Raw genomic sequence first — 19,015 nt, forward strand, 5'->3', positions numbered from 1 at the left:
TATTTCTCCGCTTTCCTCATGTACAGTTACCTCCCTTTTCTGCTCCTTGAATGCACACGCTCCGTCTCTTTGCTAAGCAACTGCAGCCTGTCTCCAAGCACCCAGTGTTTGCTGCCTCCTACAGTGAAAGTCATCTTGCTTGCGTCTCTGATAATCCCGTTGTTCCTCTAGCCTTCATTTTTCTGCCTGCCTACATTAATAGATATTTTTGTGCAGCCTCTGGCCATTTACTGTATCACAATACTATTGTAAGATAAAAATGGTTTTGCTACGAAGGGGGAAAACTGAGTCACAGAGAAGGTGGAGCTAATGGGGGGGAGAGGTGGAGCGATAGTCAATTGGTTGTGAGAAGATTATCTCATAACAGATGTAGAAGTGGATCTTACATTTTTTTTCTTTTTCTGTTTAATTAAGTTCCTCATTTAAATTGGTGCATGGTAGAAGGATATATCTTGATAGTGTATAACAATCATTGACACCATGTTTTAAATAAAAGACATGCTTGCATATTTTAGATGGATATACTGCTAAAACTAAGACATATGAAATTACAATTCTGCAGGCCATACTGAATGTTTAAATGAAAAACCTATCTAGTTAATTATGAGGAATCAGTGCAGCAATAAAGAGTCCACAAGGGAATGTTTCAGGTGAAGCAAACATCTCGGCTCTTTCATTATACCATTCATAAACAGCCTGTCAGATAACAAGAAGCCCATGGGAGCATCATGACAAAGCACTTACTGTGATTTACTATAGATATGGAAACAGATGAGTGCACCTTCACTTAGTCCTGAATGTGCTGCCAGCTGTCAAAACCTGCCTGCAGCATACATTAATGGTTAATGATGAGCTCTACACTGACGTCCGGTACGAAGACTTATATGAAATAGTTTTTGGGACATGTATTATTCACAATATTTTTTAGAAGAGGTTTTGACAAGAAAAGACTACACTAATATATTAAGCCAATTTAGAATAGGGATACCTGAAGTTTCATTAGTAGGGATAAACCTTGCTATTTTTAACTTAGCATTAAACTTTAATTAAGGTATATAATAAAAGTCTAAATCATAGGAAATGTTTACCGTTACACAACTACACAAAAATATTTACTTACATTTATCTTATTTATTTTTCTGATGAATAATCTACAACCCATATCTTAATTATTTAACCTCATGTATTATATGTGCATATCTTAAGCTATTTAAAAAAAATCTGGGATTTCTATTAAACCATGTACTCAGGTCTTACTCAATAAATGGATTACCCAACTGCTTCCTTGAAAGCAGTCATAGATTAGCCTGGATGCCAGACGAACTTAGCCCCGCCCACAACATTTTTGGTCGGGCAGTTCGGTCTGGAGTCGCTCCATTGGGAAAAAATTATGGGGCGTGTTTAAACTGACCAGGAAGTAAAATTCCTCTTCGCTCAATTGGATAGACCTACAACCAATCAGAGCAACGTAGTATGTGACGTATGCTAAGCAACGCATTGTGAGTTATTTACTAACGCCGGGTTCACACCGGACGCTTCAGCGCAGCGCCAAGCCTTAAATAACAGCTGGCTCCCATCCACTCCCATGTTAAAACTTTGTGCCGGTCACACCGGAGGCTGAAGCACCGCGAGGCAGCCTTGGCGCAGCGCGGTGCTTCATCCTCCGGTGTGACTGGCACAAAGCCGTGCAGCGATCTACTGGATCAACGGGTGATATTATTAGCGCTGCCCGGCGGTTCAGCGTCGCTTCAGTGTCCGTTGTGAACAGCCAAGCGCCGGGGCGATAGGGATTAGCGTGGTGCTTTGGCGTTGCCTCCACGTTCTGTGTTCCTCTTTCAAAATGAATGCGCTGTCGATGTCTTCTAAAACAGACTCAATGGCAGCATCTACACATCTCAGCTCGCCGGCGGCAGGCATGTTTGTTGAAAACGAATTCAACCCAAGGACACTGTGATGACGTGGTTGATTACGTTACCGTTGATCATCTGTCAATCATCGTATAAAGCCCGCCCTGACAATCTGATTGGCCCGGTCGGGCCATAATTTTTTCCCAAAGGAGCGACTCCAGACCGAACTGCCCGACCAAAAATGTTGTGGGCGGGGCTAAATTCGTCTGGCATCCAGGCTAGTCATAGATGCCATAAAGCCATAGAATGTCATTCTTGGGATATTTGCAACGCGATTTGATTGGTTGGTGCCTTTGCCCTGGCTTTAGAAGTCAGACTTGCTGCAACAGGAAATGAAGCATTACTACACAATGTCAAACATTTCCGAAGAAGAAAATAAATCTCTCATCCACTTAATTTCCTGGTTGAGTTTTTCATTGTTTAAACTTTGGGGGTTTTCCCCTTTCCTTTAGTCTGTCATATGAATTTTTGCTCAATCTCTTCATTTCCTGGTTGAGTTTCCCCTTTCTTTTCCCTTTTGGGGATTTTCCCTTTCCTTTAGTGAGTCATATATATTAGAGTCCTCAGCAGTCAGAGTCAATCTCTCCCACAGAAAACAGTGTTCCTGAAATGCCCAAAACATATTGTCTGCATTCCTGGATTTGTTTGTGTGTTAAAGGAGGCTGTTTGTTCAACCAAACTTATTGTGCATACCTGAAAAACACACCCAAAAATCAAACGCATGCAAATGTTAATTAGTTCCTTCTAACCGTTTTGATTGTGGTAATCTGCTGCAGGTAAAAACCACAGAGCCTATCACATGTTCATCAGCACGTAAGGCAGTGATCCATGTTCCCTCAAATGTCGTTAAGGACTTGAAAGCATAGCCAAAATAAAGAGCCAAAAAACTTTCTTATATTCAGCTATAAAATGTAGGTCTATTCCACACAGACTTGACTTAGGGAAAGTTTAATTTTTTTTGCATAATACAATAACTTTGTCCCTTTTGCTCGTCAAAACATATAACCTTTAAGGATGTGGTTGTGTATATTACATTATGATAATATGTCTGTATAATGAAATACAAGAAGCTCTTTCTCTACGACTGCATATAGTCCATTTCAGCAGCAGTGTCAGTATCAGTTCTGGAGGACAGCAACACTTCTCTGGCCTGATTAAGAGGCCTAGATAGTGAGCTCTAATGGGATAGGAAAACTGCCTGCATCATATGACTACTGTCCTAATATGAACACCTTAAAGTAGAGCAGCTCTCTGAGATACCACAATTTGGGGCTTGACAAACAGATCAATTTCAGTTATTTGGACAAAGGACAAACATTCAAAAATGTGGAATAAAAGACTAATTTAATCCCATTTATAAAAATTGAATGGTAAAGAAAAACTTACCAGCTGAAGTATGTCCTCATCTTTTGGCATCACACAAAGTTCAAGAAAGTCACCACTGTTGGGGAATAAAAGAATAAGCTTACCCTCTGGAAAATACATTAACTAACCAAAATTAAAATACAAAAATGTATATTATATCTCACCTGTCTTGGATTAAGGATATAACCTCACAATATGCTCTCCCAATAATGCTTGCCACATTCACCTTCACTAAGCGATCACCTAACAAGCAATGAAAACAAGCGGAATGAAAACAGTGGTAATAAAAGACCATAAAGCAAAAAGAGCTGATTGAAACGTTCAGGATTGTAGAAGGAGATGAGTTATCACACTTATCATTACATGCATGTGTAAAAACACATGTTTTATGTATAGATTTCTATATATAGAGAGATTCTACATAATTAATTGTAAGCTAAATTGTAAACTATAATTAATTAATATAAGTCCCCTGCTATGTTTATCCATTAGAGGATTTACAGGGCCTTTATTTTTTAAATGTCATGACCAAGTAATTGCACTACCAATCAATGTCTAGGACGTCTCGGTGAGTAGAGGAGACTGATTATATCAACCATTGATTATTACCTGTGCAAAGCCCGGCTCCGTGAGCAGGACCACCTTCTTTGACTTGCTTGACGAAGATGGTGTCCATCGGTTCCAGCCTGTTCCGCTGTCTCCCTGCTGATACCAGAGAGAAAGGTAGAAATGAGTGGACACATAACAGCATGTAAAATGTAATGTAGGTCAGCTTTATTGTGCTTTTCTTTTTTTTTAAATATGCTTTTTCATCAGATTTTGCTACTGAGATACAAGCAGTGCTCTACTCTAGGTTCGTTAACAACCTCTCACTTGAAAGACTGAACTTGAAAGAACAACTCCCAGACCTACCACTGAGTAACAGACTGGGCAGTAAACTGCTTCATGACATTTAGGTGACAGAGGAGAATGACTGTGTATGAGAATGAGACGGAAAGTGGGTGGCTTGTCCTAAAATTTGGAGGCATGTGAATCCACATTATGAGAGCACAACAGGCTGTGTTCTGACCAACGTATGCCAACAGTTCAACCGCTTTCAATAGCCGTGATCATTAATTGGTTCAGTGAAAAAACAAATCTCTATGGGGGACTTGCATGGTTTTAGAGAAGTGGATAAAAGCAGCTTAATAGAGGAAAACCTGTTTGCTCATGCTGCTCCAGTCTCCTAGCAGCTGCGAGGCTGCAGAAGAGAAGGAGGAGAGAAAAGAAAGAGGGAGGGTGTGAGAGAAAGAGAGGCTAAGAGAAGGTAAAGTGACAGTGTGCTCAGCTGCACAACTCCTACTCTTTCCTTATAAAGTGAGAAATAGCTCTGGGTGCAGCCAAAGAGCAGCTGAACTTCTTCCCTGTGTAGTTAACATTCTGCCAGTGAGTCAGTGCACGATGGCTTACACACTACAGTGGCCAGAAACATATTGTACAAGTTCCTTTAAAAAATACCAGCCTTGCCACTAAAGAGGTTAAATGTTCTTAACATGTTTCTTATGCCATGCATAACAACATTACAAGATCATTTCTAAAAGTGTTGTGTTATTAATGTGATTGGACAATAGAAACTGGAATGCAGGCCAATTTAATTAATCAAAAATGAAAATAATCTCTCCAACCAATTAACTGATTTAATTTAACTCACAAATACTTTGGCTTCCATTTTTCTCTCTTCCACATTTGAGATTACTCATGCAGATCCCCAAGACAGACTCCCTCTGGTGGTATACAGTGGGGCTACATCTCCATTTAGACAATGGAACGATTTTTAGTTTGAGCCACCATATATGTTGGTATAAGTATGGTAGAGTAATTGTTGGGCAATTATCTCTTTATAGATTTCATCAATAGCAAATAACACATAATTAATTGATTGTTAACACCCATCAATATAGACTATTAACCTAACAGGCAATAACTGTATATCACATACAAAGGTGCTTTGTTTTTACAGTAGTCTAAATATCTATGTGCTCTACATAACTGCTTAAGGCAATACAAATATTTTAACCACATGGGGAAATAGCAGTAAAAGCAACCTGAAGTCAATCATTTGACTAAAAAGACTATTTGAGAAAGAAAAAGCAGAAGTAATTTAATAGAGAATATTTTAGTCAAAACTACACTTTGGTGTAAACAATGAGCACTGAACCACAAAATGAAAGCTGTGATTGAGGTACAAGAAAAGGGAACATTAGATCATAATTGGATCCAAACTTGACCCCAGACTTGTGACAGAGGAGCTTTGTCTCAAGAAGCAGAAAACTGTAATGGAATAAGGGAAATGATTGTGGTGTGGCACTATGGAGGGAGAAGAGCAGCACACCCATTGCTGTGATGCAATGTTCAATACTTTAACTTGTGTTATGGCACATATTGTTTACTTCAAATAAAACCACACCTCACCTGTACGTTTAGCTGTGTCAGTGAGCAATCAACATAGTGACGTCATTGATCTTTCCAGCAATCAATGGTCCAAGATGCAAGTCTAATTTTGTTCCAATGACTAAGACTAAAGGTTGTAAAATACAGATAGAGCTTTCCAAGGTTAAACCGTTGAGTGGATACCTTTTTTTATTATGTATTTTATATTTTAAATCTTCAATTTATGTGTCTAAACTCATTTAGCTCCTACATAGTCACATTCTTTCTTTGATATGGTAGTTTTCAAAATATCTCCATACCTATACTGATACACTAACCAAGAACGTTGGGTAAAGCAATGAAATAACAATGACAGAACATGGAATGTAAAACAATTCTAGTTTGACTCAAAAGAAAACGAGAAAATGCACTCAGCAGAGCATGGACCTTTGTCAAGTAGGTGTATCAAGTCATTTGTCTGCAGTTTGCGTAAGTGCAAAAAACTGTTGGCTGTAAAATAAGGTGTGGTAGGTTCATTGTTGGCATAAAGAGATTGAGCTTTTGACCACTAAGCTTGATACATAATCTAATGATTTGTTCATGCATAACGTGAAACCAAATAGTTTTCTCTTTCTATGAGACAGATCTGAAAATATAACAGGAACCTGTCGAGGTGCAGGAACACCTGGCTTTCATAGCGACCGGAAGACGTCACTCTTGATTAGTTTACTACATGTCATGGACAACCCTTTGGAACCACTTACTTGGCACGGCAACATTCTTTTGCCTCTGTTGAACTGGCATAAGTGGATTTGGACACACCCTAAATGCACCTGCTGATCATTAAAATTAATCTAACACTTGTTTTCATGTTCAATAAAAGTGGATTGTTGAAAATATCGTGGTGTTATTAAACCTTTTACATGTTGTGCAGTATTCCCAGTCTCCTATAGCTGAGGTTTTTTGAATGTGTAAACTCCCTCAGTCTAAATAGATTAGCACTGTTGTGTCTGTGGATTTGCTGCGACTGTTCTGGAAGTGAAGTAATGCCACATTTTACTTGAGGTAATATTTTTTCGAACAAGACATAGACGGTTGTCATTAGCACTTGTGTTTGCAGCCATTGTTCTGTCATCATGAGAGCTAAAGATGGTTGGCAAGCCACTAATACCTGCAAGTAGTAAAAGTAGAGATCTGTGCACAGACACTGCACACATCTATGCAACTCATAGGAACAACACTGATAAAATGTGGTGTCACTCAGCATTAGACAGAAGGGTATTACAATACTCCTTTACGTACCAATATATTGTGCAGAACTGTTCATGCAAATCCCACAATTCTTGAATATTCTCTTTGCCAACTCAGTCCAAAGCTCCACACTAAAAGCTTGAGGTCTGCTACAGTGTTTCTTGCTTGGTGCATAAATCCTGACTGGGAGCTGGCTCCTCTATAATTTAATTTGAAGTCTGAACATTAACAAGGAGCAACGCCTGAGTATGCTTTCCAGAATTTCCCTGTTGGTGCAAACATCGCAAAGGGGTTCATAGAAACTGTTCCAATCCAGAAAAGAGACTTGATAATATCATTTCATTCTGTGGTTAATAACTAATGACAAGAAAAAGTCCTCTGATCTTTGAAGAAGTCTCTATACGGAAAAACAGCTATGTTTAGGCAGTGATTGTTAACTGCCTGTTTGTGTGTGTCTGTGCAGGTCTACATGATTCATTGTGTAAATACATCACATACAGGCCATTCAGGATTTTAATTTGATGAGAGCAACAATTATCATTAGTGCAGGACTGCAAGCTAATTCATGCGCGTGTCGGGGGTATGTGCAGATGACCATGTGACCGTGCATTCTGCTCTCTAATGAATGTCGTCACCACATCATAATAAATGATCAGCTGCACAAAACAATTCATGAACACATATATAAATATACATGTTTATATAACACCAATACTGTGCAATATCATGAAATAAATCTAAAACTTTTAGTTAATGCAATTTTGCTACATCATTTTTGTTGAAAAGGATAGGTTCAGTTATATATTTTTGCCACAAAAAACTAAAACCACAGACTATAGACTCTGTCTCCTATTAAAATAAATTGATGCCAAATAAAAAATGGATATCAATGAAGAGATGGGATTATTATAGGTGGCAAATATTGTTTTAATCTTTATACGGGAAAATGACAAACTCAAAAATGTGGGCCTATGCTTCAAAATGTGTCTTACAGTTAATAGTTATAAAGACTTGAGCTAGGCCGACTGTTGTGTTGTCTTTTGTGGGAACATCAACTGGTGTACGGACTTTTACTCTCTTCTGGTTTTCGTCGGTCCGGCAACTAATGTTTATCAAGTTTGGATCATGCTTTTGTATATTTTCTAGTTAAAGGCAAGGCTATTTTCTAGCCTTGCAAACAAAAACAGTCAAATTATGATGTTTTGGCATGAGACATGTCACTAGACTACAGAGCAGCTCTCTCTGTCAAGTGAAAGGCTGTCTGAGGTTCACTCTTGTTTTACCTTGGTTTCTCACGCTCCGTCTTAACCTACTTTGCCTACTCCAACAAAGGGGCCTTTTTCTTTTGCCAAATAGTTTCCAAACTTTCTTTGGTTGTTCCATCGTCCACCATATCCACTGGCTTGCGGAAGCTACTGAGTTACTGGGGGAAACAAAAGCACAAGCCTCTTTCTGTTTTGGCTGTGCAGTGGTGGACGCACATCCTTTATGCTGTAAATCGAAAAATTTAATCAAGCTATTTTCTGCAAATTGAATGCCCTGTGGCAGATCAGAATTGCCTATTGAAATCAATGTTATCATTATTCATAGGCCATCACAGTGTGCACTCAACATCTACCTAATAATGATAAATCAACTAACTTTACTTCTACCCACAGGATCTTTAAAAGATTTTAAGAAACACAGCTTTGCCTGTGTTTTTATTTAAAAAAAAAATTAAAAGAGCTGATGACAAAAAATGTACTTAAGTCAAAAGGGATACAATACTAACCAATACATTACCATCACTTTGTATTTAAACAAATCAGCATTCATTTGATGTGGTGTCTACCTTATGAAGTGAGAAAAACAGGACAGCCAGCATTGAGGCTAACAAGGGGAACTAGGGTCAGACCCACAAAACCCTAAAACGTTGAGGCCATCTCTTTCTGAAAGCCTTTCTATGATGAGACTGAAAACCAGCATGAGCAACAAAGTGAAACAATATGGAGAGGAGGGTCAGTGCAGGACAGAAACAGGTGGTGCTAACCAAACCTTTCATGCCTCCACAAAGGTCAGTGACACACAGGCGCTACATTGTTTTCATTGCATAAGGAAGCAAAAAGAACCAAAAGAGTGGATGGATTAAGAGTAATTAGAAGTCAGAGGCACTGCTCTGACGGGCAGGCAGAAAGAAGAAAAGCAAAAAATGTCTGCTTACCTTTGGGGCCATAATCTTCTTCCTGTAAAAAAAATAACACAAACACGCATGTGACTTTGCTGCTTGTGGACACAGAATTTAGGCATCAGGCTTTTTGTTGACTCAGTGTTATCTTACGCGGCCAGCAAACAATATTCAGGTGTATGAAACTCAAATGAAATTTACCGGGAAGCAGTGCATGGTCGACTCCGGAGGGTAAACGATGAAGTGCCGCAAGGTGAAGCCGAAGCCTTGGGAAGTGCGACGTAATCGCACAGTTTTAGGTCTCGGCCATGAAAATGGCTCTTCCTCGGTTGGGTTTGGTGCTGCGGGAGAATCTGCCATGTTTCTCCAGTCCTGAGAGTCATTCTGCAACAAAAAAAAAAGAAAGATAGAGAAGGGCTTTTAATTTAAGTGGTCTGTATTTGACTTTGATACACAGCACAACAACGTCAAGCTGGAGCGTGACCTTTGACGATGTCATCAGTGACATCATCTGTGCTGTGCCGTCAGTGTATGAGTGGGATATATGAGTCATACACAAACACTATATATAACAAAGTATAAAAACACTGTATAAATGCGATGTGGAGGAATGGTTTAATTTGACTCAGTGTAAAAGACTGAGTGGTCATTATGGTCAGAAAAGAGCTAAATAAATTGCGCAATAAAAAAAGTCCACTGACCATGAGTTTATCGGATGAATTGATGTCAAGAAAATCGAAAAATTGACACAGAGAGATTTGTCCATTTAAAGATGAAGCATGGAATAAAAAAAATATTGAAATACAGATGATACACCTAAAAAAGTCACTAAAAACTACACCAATTATAAATACCACAAATTCCTTTATTTTATAGGAGTAACTGCAAATGAAAAATGTTAATGACAAATGTTAATTACCTTTAAAAAAATATATATATATTGGCTATCCACTGTTTACATTTGAGTTGTGGTATCTCATTTTCACAGCTGGTGAGTAGAGCATGTCAGGCTACAGGGCTTTGGAAACCCACTCTTGTGTTTACAGTCTATTTATAGCCTCACACCTTTGTGTTGTCATGTGTGCAGCCCCCCCTCCCCCCCTCCGTTTACTCAGATCTCACCGTATAGTATTCCCTGTTCCGGTACAAACTTCAGGAAGAACTCTTTAATACAGTCTTGTATTTCCACACAAAAAAGTGTTTTTCCTTCCCGTGTCTCAAACAACCACCCCCAACCTCCGGCCCCTCCCCCCAAGCATAGACTTTCCCCCCACAATGTGAGGAATTTGATGATCATGCATTTGCGCTATCTCTGCCTGGACACATATATTGAGTAAAATGTCAGAAAATCGGAGTTAATTAACTGCACCATGTCACAACCACTAAAAGACAACGATAACAAGGTTTTTCCAGTCGAGGGAGTGAAGAAACTTCAGCCCGCTCACTCAATCCAGCTGTTGCAGGGAGTTGTGAATGAGCCAAATCATATTTAAAAAAAATATATATCCTGAGCAGCATTTTGGTCAGACTTTAAAACCACCATTCGATTGTTCAGAGCATTTCACAGTATGAACATTCAGCTTTTTAGTCACTTCCTTTTTGAAATACATTGTGTGCCCTGGGGGTATGTACCAAGTTAAAGCATGTTTCACTGGGTGTTTGCTGAATATTCTGCTGCTTTTTAGCAACCTAGTTTCTCCTAACGTTTTTGAGATAAGCAATAACATAAACAACTTGAATCTTAGCATATATTAAGTGAAAACCTAAGCTGAGTAACACATAATGAGTTTTTGTGGGCTTAGTAGAGAATAAGGACCCACAGTCCTACTTTGGCTGGCTGGGAAACTGAGCTGCAGGTGCAGCTGACACGCATGTATTTTGATGAAACTAGTAAAACAGGTTTAAGTGTGTATAACCAAGCTCTGGCTGTTCTCTGATAGCAGCACTTCCATGTTGCGGTCTACATCAGTATGAGCCCTCTGTGCCTTCAAGTCAACATGCAAAATCTTTACCCAGAAAAGCGCTTGTGGTGATATGACAATAGATGAACTGGATGTTTGAAATGCCTGCATTGCTCTCATCATGGCTCCAGGGAAAGCCAATCCCAGTCTGCTGGATCTGATTTAGCAGCCAGTGCACGGAGCAGTTTCCCAGCTTCTGATCTTTCGATCTGGACAACAGACGGGGTGTGGACCTCCTGACACACACATGCCGCGAAGTGTTATCATTGCCACATGCATAGTTAATACTTCTGTGACATACCAGGACAATAAATTCCAGACCCACATTTGCCCTCCTGTTTTTTTTTCTCTGAATAAAATAGCTTCCGAGATCAGACAAAATCGGTTGTGCTCAGGTTGGCTCACGGCCATACCATACATACTGAGCCCAAGTGTTGAAATGTCTCTTAATCATGATGAACAGATGCATCGTAATGTATTTTAGGAACTTCCCACACACATCATCCTGCTTCCATAAATAACCACAAGAGCACCAAATGTGTCTGAATCCACCGCAGAAAATAGTCCCAAAACATTTACAGTTTATTCCCACCAGTTGTTAATATAATCCCGAAGGAAGGGAAATTACATATTCAAGAACCATTTTGTCTTATGTTTTAGTCTTTTCCTGGGATCTATATGGTTTGCCCTTTCAGTAAATTACTAAATAATTATTATTAAATAATAAATGAATGAACAATTACTGGCACTAGTAAAACTCTAACATGGGTGGAGTTCAAATAAATGTGTATTATGCATGAGGATAAAACAAGCATAGAAAGTGGTTTAGTTTTGTTCCTTAACAAATGAAACATTGTTTGTATCGGTGAACATGTGGTCCTTTTCAGAGACATTGTGAGGTAAAGCTTAATTTTTCCATGACCACAGAGATTAGAGGGGAGGTCAAACATTGCCACCCACTAACATCAGACATTTTAGGGGCAGCACTCTACGTGCACAGCTGTTTACACACCACAAAGCCTGGTGTCTGCAGTTTTGCAAAACACCGAAAAAGAAACTGGGATTTCCTACGTGCTCTTTTTTTAACAACTACTATGAAACCACACTGCATGGTCTGTACGTTTAAAAACTCTGGTGACATCACCAAATGACATATTACAAGCACCACATGACATCAGCTCTGAGAACGTCAGACAAGTACACAACCTGAAAATGTGAAGAAACCTAATTCTCTGTGGGCTGCCAAATTCTACACCACATCCCATACAAACCAAGCACTTAACTGTGAAAAGCCTGAGTTAATTATACAGATGGCCACTGGTGAGCGATGGGCGTTTCAGCCTTGTAGTGCATGACAAGGTTAGGATTATCATTATTCTATGTAGACACACTGTGTTTTGTGCAAGCCACACTTCTGAGTAGTAACACACACATGGGACACAATAGTCTTTTGTAGGGCCGGATGCATCGACACATTTCGGTGTGTGGAATTCCTTGCATTGTTTGTGTTCATAACCAATTATGACGGCTCCCACTCATACTGAAGACAAGACTTCATCCTAGAAAATCCAAACCATCAAATGTGTGGGAATACTTTAAACAGAGACCTAATAAAGACACTAGTGTTCATTTCTCCACAGAACTCGTCTTTCTCTCCCTGGGAGTGGGGGCAGGGAGTTTGTAGAAACAGGTGTGTCATGGGTTGCAGCGCTCTATCGTTCTCTCTTTTTAAGGAAAAAAAGGCTAAGACATCAAAATATTAGTTCTGCTATCTCCTCTATGCACCAATGAGTATAGGGGATACAAACATTAAACTAACACTATAATGTTAATATAACCTTAACTTTATGAATTAATTGTAAAACAAAACAAATATTGTTTTGGTATTGAGTTATTGTTATTTGCTCTGACCATCTTCGCTCACTGAGATCATCGACTATCAGCACAACCCTATTCTGAAAATTGGGTGAGGACATTTTCCCCATGTTCAGGATTAGACACAGCTACAAAAGGAAAATGTCTGGAACATTCAGGTGAGGGGTTAGACACATCAACACGCGGCCCACCCCTTTGATGTGAATTTGACATTTTACTAGGGGGCTGGCCGGAAAAGTTCAGGAAAATGTCAGGAGCAACATTTGCAGCCCCTTCGGAAAATTTTAGGAAAATGTCCAAAGTTCAGTGTATACCAGAAAGAGTGGTTAGTCATGGTTAGTATGGAAACACAGCTTTCCAATGCATTTGCAAGTTTTTAACCATTTGTTTATGTGCATACAGACATTAAATAATGCAGATTTCCATTGATGTGTCTATTGAATGATGAAAAGTTTTGCTCACTTTCTGTGCCAGTCCAGTCAATAACTGGAAAATATATGTATATATAAATATGCCTTCTTAAAGCATTAGTGTCAGCTGTTATTCAGCAACATTCAGCAATGAGGCTGGACTGCTGATACATCCAACAACTATAGGATGAAACCACTGATACCTTTGGTTTATTAAGTTATTTCTCTCACAAAGCTTTGCCAAAGATCGTCATACTTTGTCCATATACGGTAAATAAGTTAATAGATTTCCTTGAAATTATAATATTCAAATGTTTAAGGCTAAAAACAATGAGACTGTTGTTTTTGCCTGTACCATTTGTAACATATCAGTTGCCAGTAATGTTTGCAGTTGTTCGGACAAAAGAACAGCTACCCACTCAGTAATGTATCTCATTCAACTTCATTCATCTTCAGTGATTCTGTGTTCAAGCTGATAGGTGCAGCAAAAGACGTACAAAATGTCACAGGCTTCTCCACCTTGGGTGACATGGATCTCTCCACTAAGTACTGCACAGAAACAAGGGCAAACTGAATCACATCTCTCTCCCATCTTGAGTTCTGCCATGACTAACTGCAGACAAGACCATAAGGCAATAGGAAGTAGCATGCTTCTTCTATCCAATTGAAGGTCAATTTTCCCTTCCGATTGCCATCAGTTAGCCATATGATGCCTGCGCGTATGGTTCTGTAAAAGACAGCCAGTCTAAATGAGATAAACGCTGAGCATTAATGAGGATTGTGGGAACATGGGGGGGGATCTGTTTGTCAATAGCCCCCCTACATTGCCATGTATGGGTCCTGCTTCTTCTTCAATAATACAATAACGTTACTCTCATTTCTGTTGTTCTACTGGAGTATAAAAAGATAAATAAAATTTAAATAAGGAGTACTCACAGTTTGATACAATTAAGACCCTAGGTTTTACAAAGATCCTACCACAAACAAAGTCTTAAATCTCTGTGCTCTGAACTAAGTATTTAACCAGAGGATCCTAGTAGAGGAGGGAAACATAAGCCAAGTCCGCTATTGGGATTCAGCTGCATTTTTTGGATACCATGCTCTATTCAGTTGACGAAGCAGACAAACACTGCAGTGTGCAAAACCCAAAGACCAAAATCGTGATGGAGGAAAAATCTATTATTTAAATTGGGTTATCACCAGCACAACATAAACAAGCATGATCTACTGGACCGTCTGAATAATCAGAAGACAGATAAGAACCATATTCAAAGATACAATTTTCTGTGACACAGCAAAAGTTCTGATTATTTTAAGATCTCTTAAGGGTCTCTTAAAGTACTTCACAATGCCTGACTGGGGCAGTAATCCGTCCTCTTTTTATAATCCCTACTGATTGTTTACAGCAACAGGGGCCACACAATCTCTGAATAACAAAAAAGGCACACCCATTTACCATCCCCGTAGTTTGACCAATCTGCATCTACCGAGAGCATTCCAAGTTGTCTTTGTGCACAAGACACGTTGCAAAGAGATTTTGTAACATCTGATAAGGGAAAAATTCTTAAATCATTAAATCTACATTGTCATCCCTTCCAGAGAATCCAAAGAACAGAGACTCCGGGGGGGGGGGGTTTCCGGCTCAAAATTAGCACATGAATTGGTTTGTGTGGTAGCCTTGTGAGGAGAGCTGCCTAAAGAAGGACTTCCACTGACTGCACTTAACCGAGGTTTTCACTCACCCCATACTAACACTTTTATCACAATTCTTTAAACATGTTCCTAACGCATTATATTAAAAGATTTTTCCTTTTTGTGTCATATGATGCAAACTCAAGTCTTTTAGCAACATTTAACAATAAATACTGAGAGCTGTTGAGTTTATTAACAACAATGAAATCCTGCTACACTATAATTTAAACATGTGTAGACAGTGTCTCCATCTGGTTTTAATGGGAAACCATCGTTCTTTTTTCGATATTTAGCCGTGACAGTGAAAAGGGCAGGAATGCAAACATGCTGCCTCTGCAGTACATCTCCTAAATGAGCTCTAGTGTGCATTGTTTGTAGAATTAACTGTTACATATTTAAATAAAATTGTGCTTGTTTTCTTTCTATGAAAAGGTTATGCTTGTTTCATGCGCTGGACCATGACAAAAAAATCACTCAAATTAGATTAATGAGAAATCATATAAAACTGTGCCTGTTATGGGTTAACTGCTCTAATATCTTGTTGATTTCCAAGGGGTCCTTTACTGCCCAGTGCTTTGTCTTATGATCTAAAATGGAATGAACTTCTGTACATGCAGCCTGCGAGAGGTGACAGCTTAAGGAGCTTTACAGTCCTCATTCAAAGAGTATTCACACAGAGGCAGGGAAGCTTGAGTGAGGAATGATTATTACATTGAAGATCACGGAGGAAATGAAAGGAGAAATTACACATTCTATACATGACTGCACCTCAATTTCAAAGAGTACAACAATATGAAGGTTTCCATTCAGGCTACATCCACACTAATATTTTTTAGTTTTAAGATACATCACTATTGCTACATTTACTTCTGCCGTCCGTTGCACTTTGAAAACTCAAGCAGAAACTGATTAGAGATTTACGGAAAGTATGATACAGACTGCTATGTTTACTTCCAGATTGAGTCATATCAGTCATGACTCCACTACGGGAGATGAACTCAACATGGGAAACAATACAGAGTGTTGCAAACCCTTACTTTCAGTAACAGTTCTACCTCATTGTCAGTCCAAAACAGAAACCCTGCTCTTTGTTTTTTCCCATTGCTGTTCCTTTGTAGAATTTCCTGCAACTAAGCAACCAACTGCACAGTAGACGGTCCGCTCCGTGTTTACATCAGCATGTGCATGACCAGTGTACACAAATGGTCATGTGATGTGTGTTTTGAGCTGTGTTAGTTTGGATGGAGACCATTTCTGATACACAGACAAGAGACTGTTTTGGATTAGATTGAAACTGAAACATATTAGTGTGGATGCTACCTCAGGCTCAGAGCAGATGGTGTCCTGTCTGGTATTACAGGGGTCACAGCTTAAAAACTAAAAGACTGATCTTGAATGAACTACTTAAATATCATTGTCTTCTCCCACTTCCACCAGTGATGAGTTTGATTAAAATTTCAAATTTAATTAAATGCTCAGCTGCGATCATCTTTTGATCTGCAATATTCCACCCTAGCCCTTACAAGAAATAGTAACCCTCTCAGGTAAACTTGTGACATAAATCTGATGGTGGTAATTATCAAAACAACCAAAATAATTAAGCACTAAGGCCAAAAACAATTCAACGAGAGCTGTTACAAGCGCAAACAGCTGGGTCAAGGTGTCAAACACATTACTCCCCCGACACCAAACTGTAAAAAGGGAGATACTGAAACCAATTGCCAAAGTCTGGAGTTTTAAGGAGTTGTGTATACCTCACAGAAAGAAGCTCTTGCATGTTGTCTCTCATCTTCTTCAAAAGAATTAACCCAACGTGATGCCATCATTCAACTTCACTTAAAATCCTGTTGTCCGTGGGCGACCACATCGGGAAAAAAATGCAGCTCCAGCAGGATGCGAAAAAGTGTATTAATGTTCCTCCACGTCCAATTTATATCTCCATTTCTGCTGGTCGTCTTACTCCATCTGTTCAAGAGAAGAGGGGGAGACGTAAATACAACATGTTGCTTTGTTTAATTACAGTCCCATTTGTGAATGAACAGCTCCGATCTGACATCTCCAAACTGCTCAAAGGTCAGCCAAAAAGACTCAATACTTCAGTTGTTGAGGCCTCATAATGGTGGACCATCTGTGTTTAATTTTCTACAGCATTATGCAACAAGTCTCAATCTAATGCTATTTTCTACCTGGTGTTGTTGTGCCTCGTCGTGGCCAAACTCACAGGCTGGAAAAAAAACCCAGCTAATTCTGAGTAGTAGTACAAGTTAGTAAACAAAGTTTCTATAAGATCATCATAGTAACCATTTCAGAATTAGAATGTTCTACCTTGTGTCCTTCTGAAATAGCAATGCGTTCCAAATCAATTTAGATTCTCAATAAGAAATAATTTGGTGTTCCCACGAGGGTCTATGGTTTAAAAAAAGAAGGGATCACAATCGTTACCTGTAATCCGTGCGCACCTCACTGTAGATCGCTAATGTGTACACACGGCCGAGTAGGTTTCAGGACACGTTGGTGTGACACGCCGCATCATCACCGCATTATTCACGCAACAACTATTTGGGCTTGTTGTCATCAGCTCGGAGCACAACATCGTGGCGGGTCAACAACACACTGCATAATGAATGACCGGGCAACAAGTGGGGAGGCAGGGCGACATTAATGCCCGTCACATTTGAAATTAGAGTTCCAAGGACCCCGTAGAACCTGTGTGGTTAAGTTGGGGTCACTTAAGTGAGATTCTGGGGTTGTGTTTGAACCACAACGCGCTGGTTGCGTGGGGTCGGAGGGGGTGAATTTAAATGCCCCTTGTTTGAGATCGATGGTTCGAACGGAGGCTGGGACCGAGCGTGTCGAGCTGTTGTTCTCCAGCCGACCGACAAAAGTGCCTTTCCCCGTTGTTATCCCAAATACAAAAGGTGTCAAAATGGCGATGTGGAACACTTCGGCCGTGTGTACTTCGCGAAAGCCGCGTGTGAAGCCCGCAAAGTGGGCAAAGGCTGCGACCGAACTGCGGCAACAGGCTGCTAGCGCCGCGGTTAGCATCCATGCTAGCGGAGTTGAAACAAAGTTACCTGTGTAGTTGAGAAGCGTCACTTCGGGCGAGCGGCGGCGGCGGAGACGTTCGTCCGTAAAAGTTAAAAGTGAGGACGTGAAACGGGAGCTTCGATGGACCGGGCCGGTGTCATGTTTGAAAAGGGTCCGCAGCAGTTCCCGGTGGCGGCTCCACTCACTCACGGTTGGCGCATGGTGCAGTTTGGTAGCCTGGAATTTTTTTTTTTTTGCTTCCAGAGTCCCGACTCTCTCTGGGAGTCCACCTTCGGAAAACAGGCGCCGCGAAAGCCAATCAGAAGCGGCGTTGTATTGGACGGGGCCAATCAGGTGCGTGTTTACAAAAGAAAACCCTCCGCGCTGATAAAAGGTGGCGTTGTTTAAACCGTTCCAGCGGAGTTTAAAAAAAAAAGCAGGGAGTTTTTCAACACTCAGATGAACCAGGTGGGATTTGAAACCGTGGTTCTGCACTGGTTTTACGCACTTTGGTTTTACGCACACACACACATGCACACATACACACAGAGGGCTGAACGGGGCGTCACATGTCCCTGGTTCAAATGGAGGTCGAGTAGAGCTGGCATGTGGATGGCAGCGGAGGAGGAATGTGAGTTCACACATACCACACAGCATCTAATCTCTGCCCTCATCGGGCTGCCATCCTCAGAGGCTCGTCCGAATGAAGACACGTTAAAGCAACTAAAGACTAAAATACATTCATATTCTCAGCCCCCCCCTCTCTCCGCCACATGTCCCCTTTATTCCTCCCCAACATAAGGGGCCACCTGTTCTTGGGATCGGCGGCTTTTTGTTGCAGAGGTCAGTTCAGGGAGGAGACTTTCACAAAGCTTGTCCCGTCCAGCCAGTTCTACTTCCAGGGACTCCACTGGGGCTATAAAACACAAGGTACATTTAACCACTGTACTACCT

The 19,015-nt window shown here is 40.2% G+C and overlaps 1 protein-coding gene across 4 annotated transcripts in view; it reads right to left on the reverse strand.

Moving 5' to 3' along the window:
• arhgap21b (Rho GTPase activating protein 21b) overlaps positions 1 to 18,315 on the reverse strand; it is a 36,308-nt gene extending 17,993 nt beyond the window's left edge. For 2 of the 4 annotated variants that reach the window (XM_053438362.1, XM_053438361.1), the window contains exons 1-7: positions 18,109 to 18,315; positions 16,789 to 16,999; positions 9,298 to 9,480; positions 9,133 to 9,154; positions 3,882 to 3,974; positions 3,437 to 3,515; positions 3,294 to 3,348 (exon numbers count right to left, since the gene is read on the reverse strand). In XM_053438362.1, coding sequence (XP_053294337.1) covers positions 3,294 to 3,348; positions 3,437 to 3,515; positions 3,882 to 3,974; positions 9,133 to 9,154; positions 9,298 to 9,480; positions 16,789 to 16,860 — 504 coding nt within the window. In that variant the 5' untranslated portion in view covers positions 16,861 to 16,999; positions 18,109 to 18,315. Of the gene's footprint in view, positions 1 to 3,293; positions 3,349 to 3,436; positions 3,516 to 3,881; positions 3,978 to 9,132; positions 9,155 to 9,297; positions 9,481 to 16,788; positions 17,000 to 18,108 lie in introns of all 4 variants that reach the window. The other 2 variants (XM_053438359.1, XM_053438360.1) reach the window with 2 other exon arrangements.
• Positions 18,316 to 19,015: the final 700 nt, after the last annotated feature.

The sequence above is a fragment of the Pleuronectes platessa genome, chromosome 13, assembly GCF_947347685.1.
Source record: "Pleuronectes platessa chromosome 13, fPlePla1.1, whole genome shotgun sequence".
NCBI lineage: Eukaryota > Metazoa > Chordata > Actinopteri > Pleuronectiformes > Pleuronectidae > Pleuronectes > Pleuronectes platessa.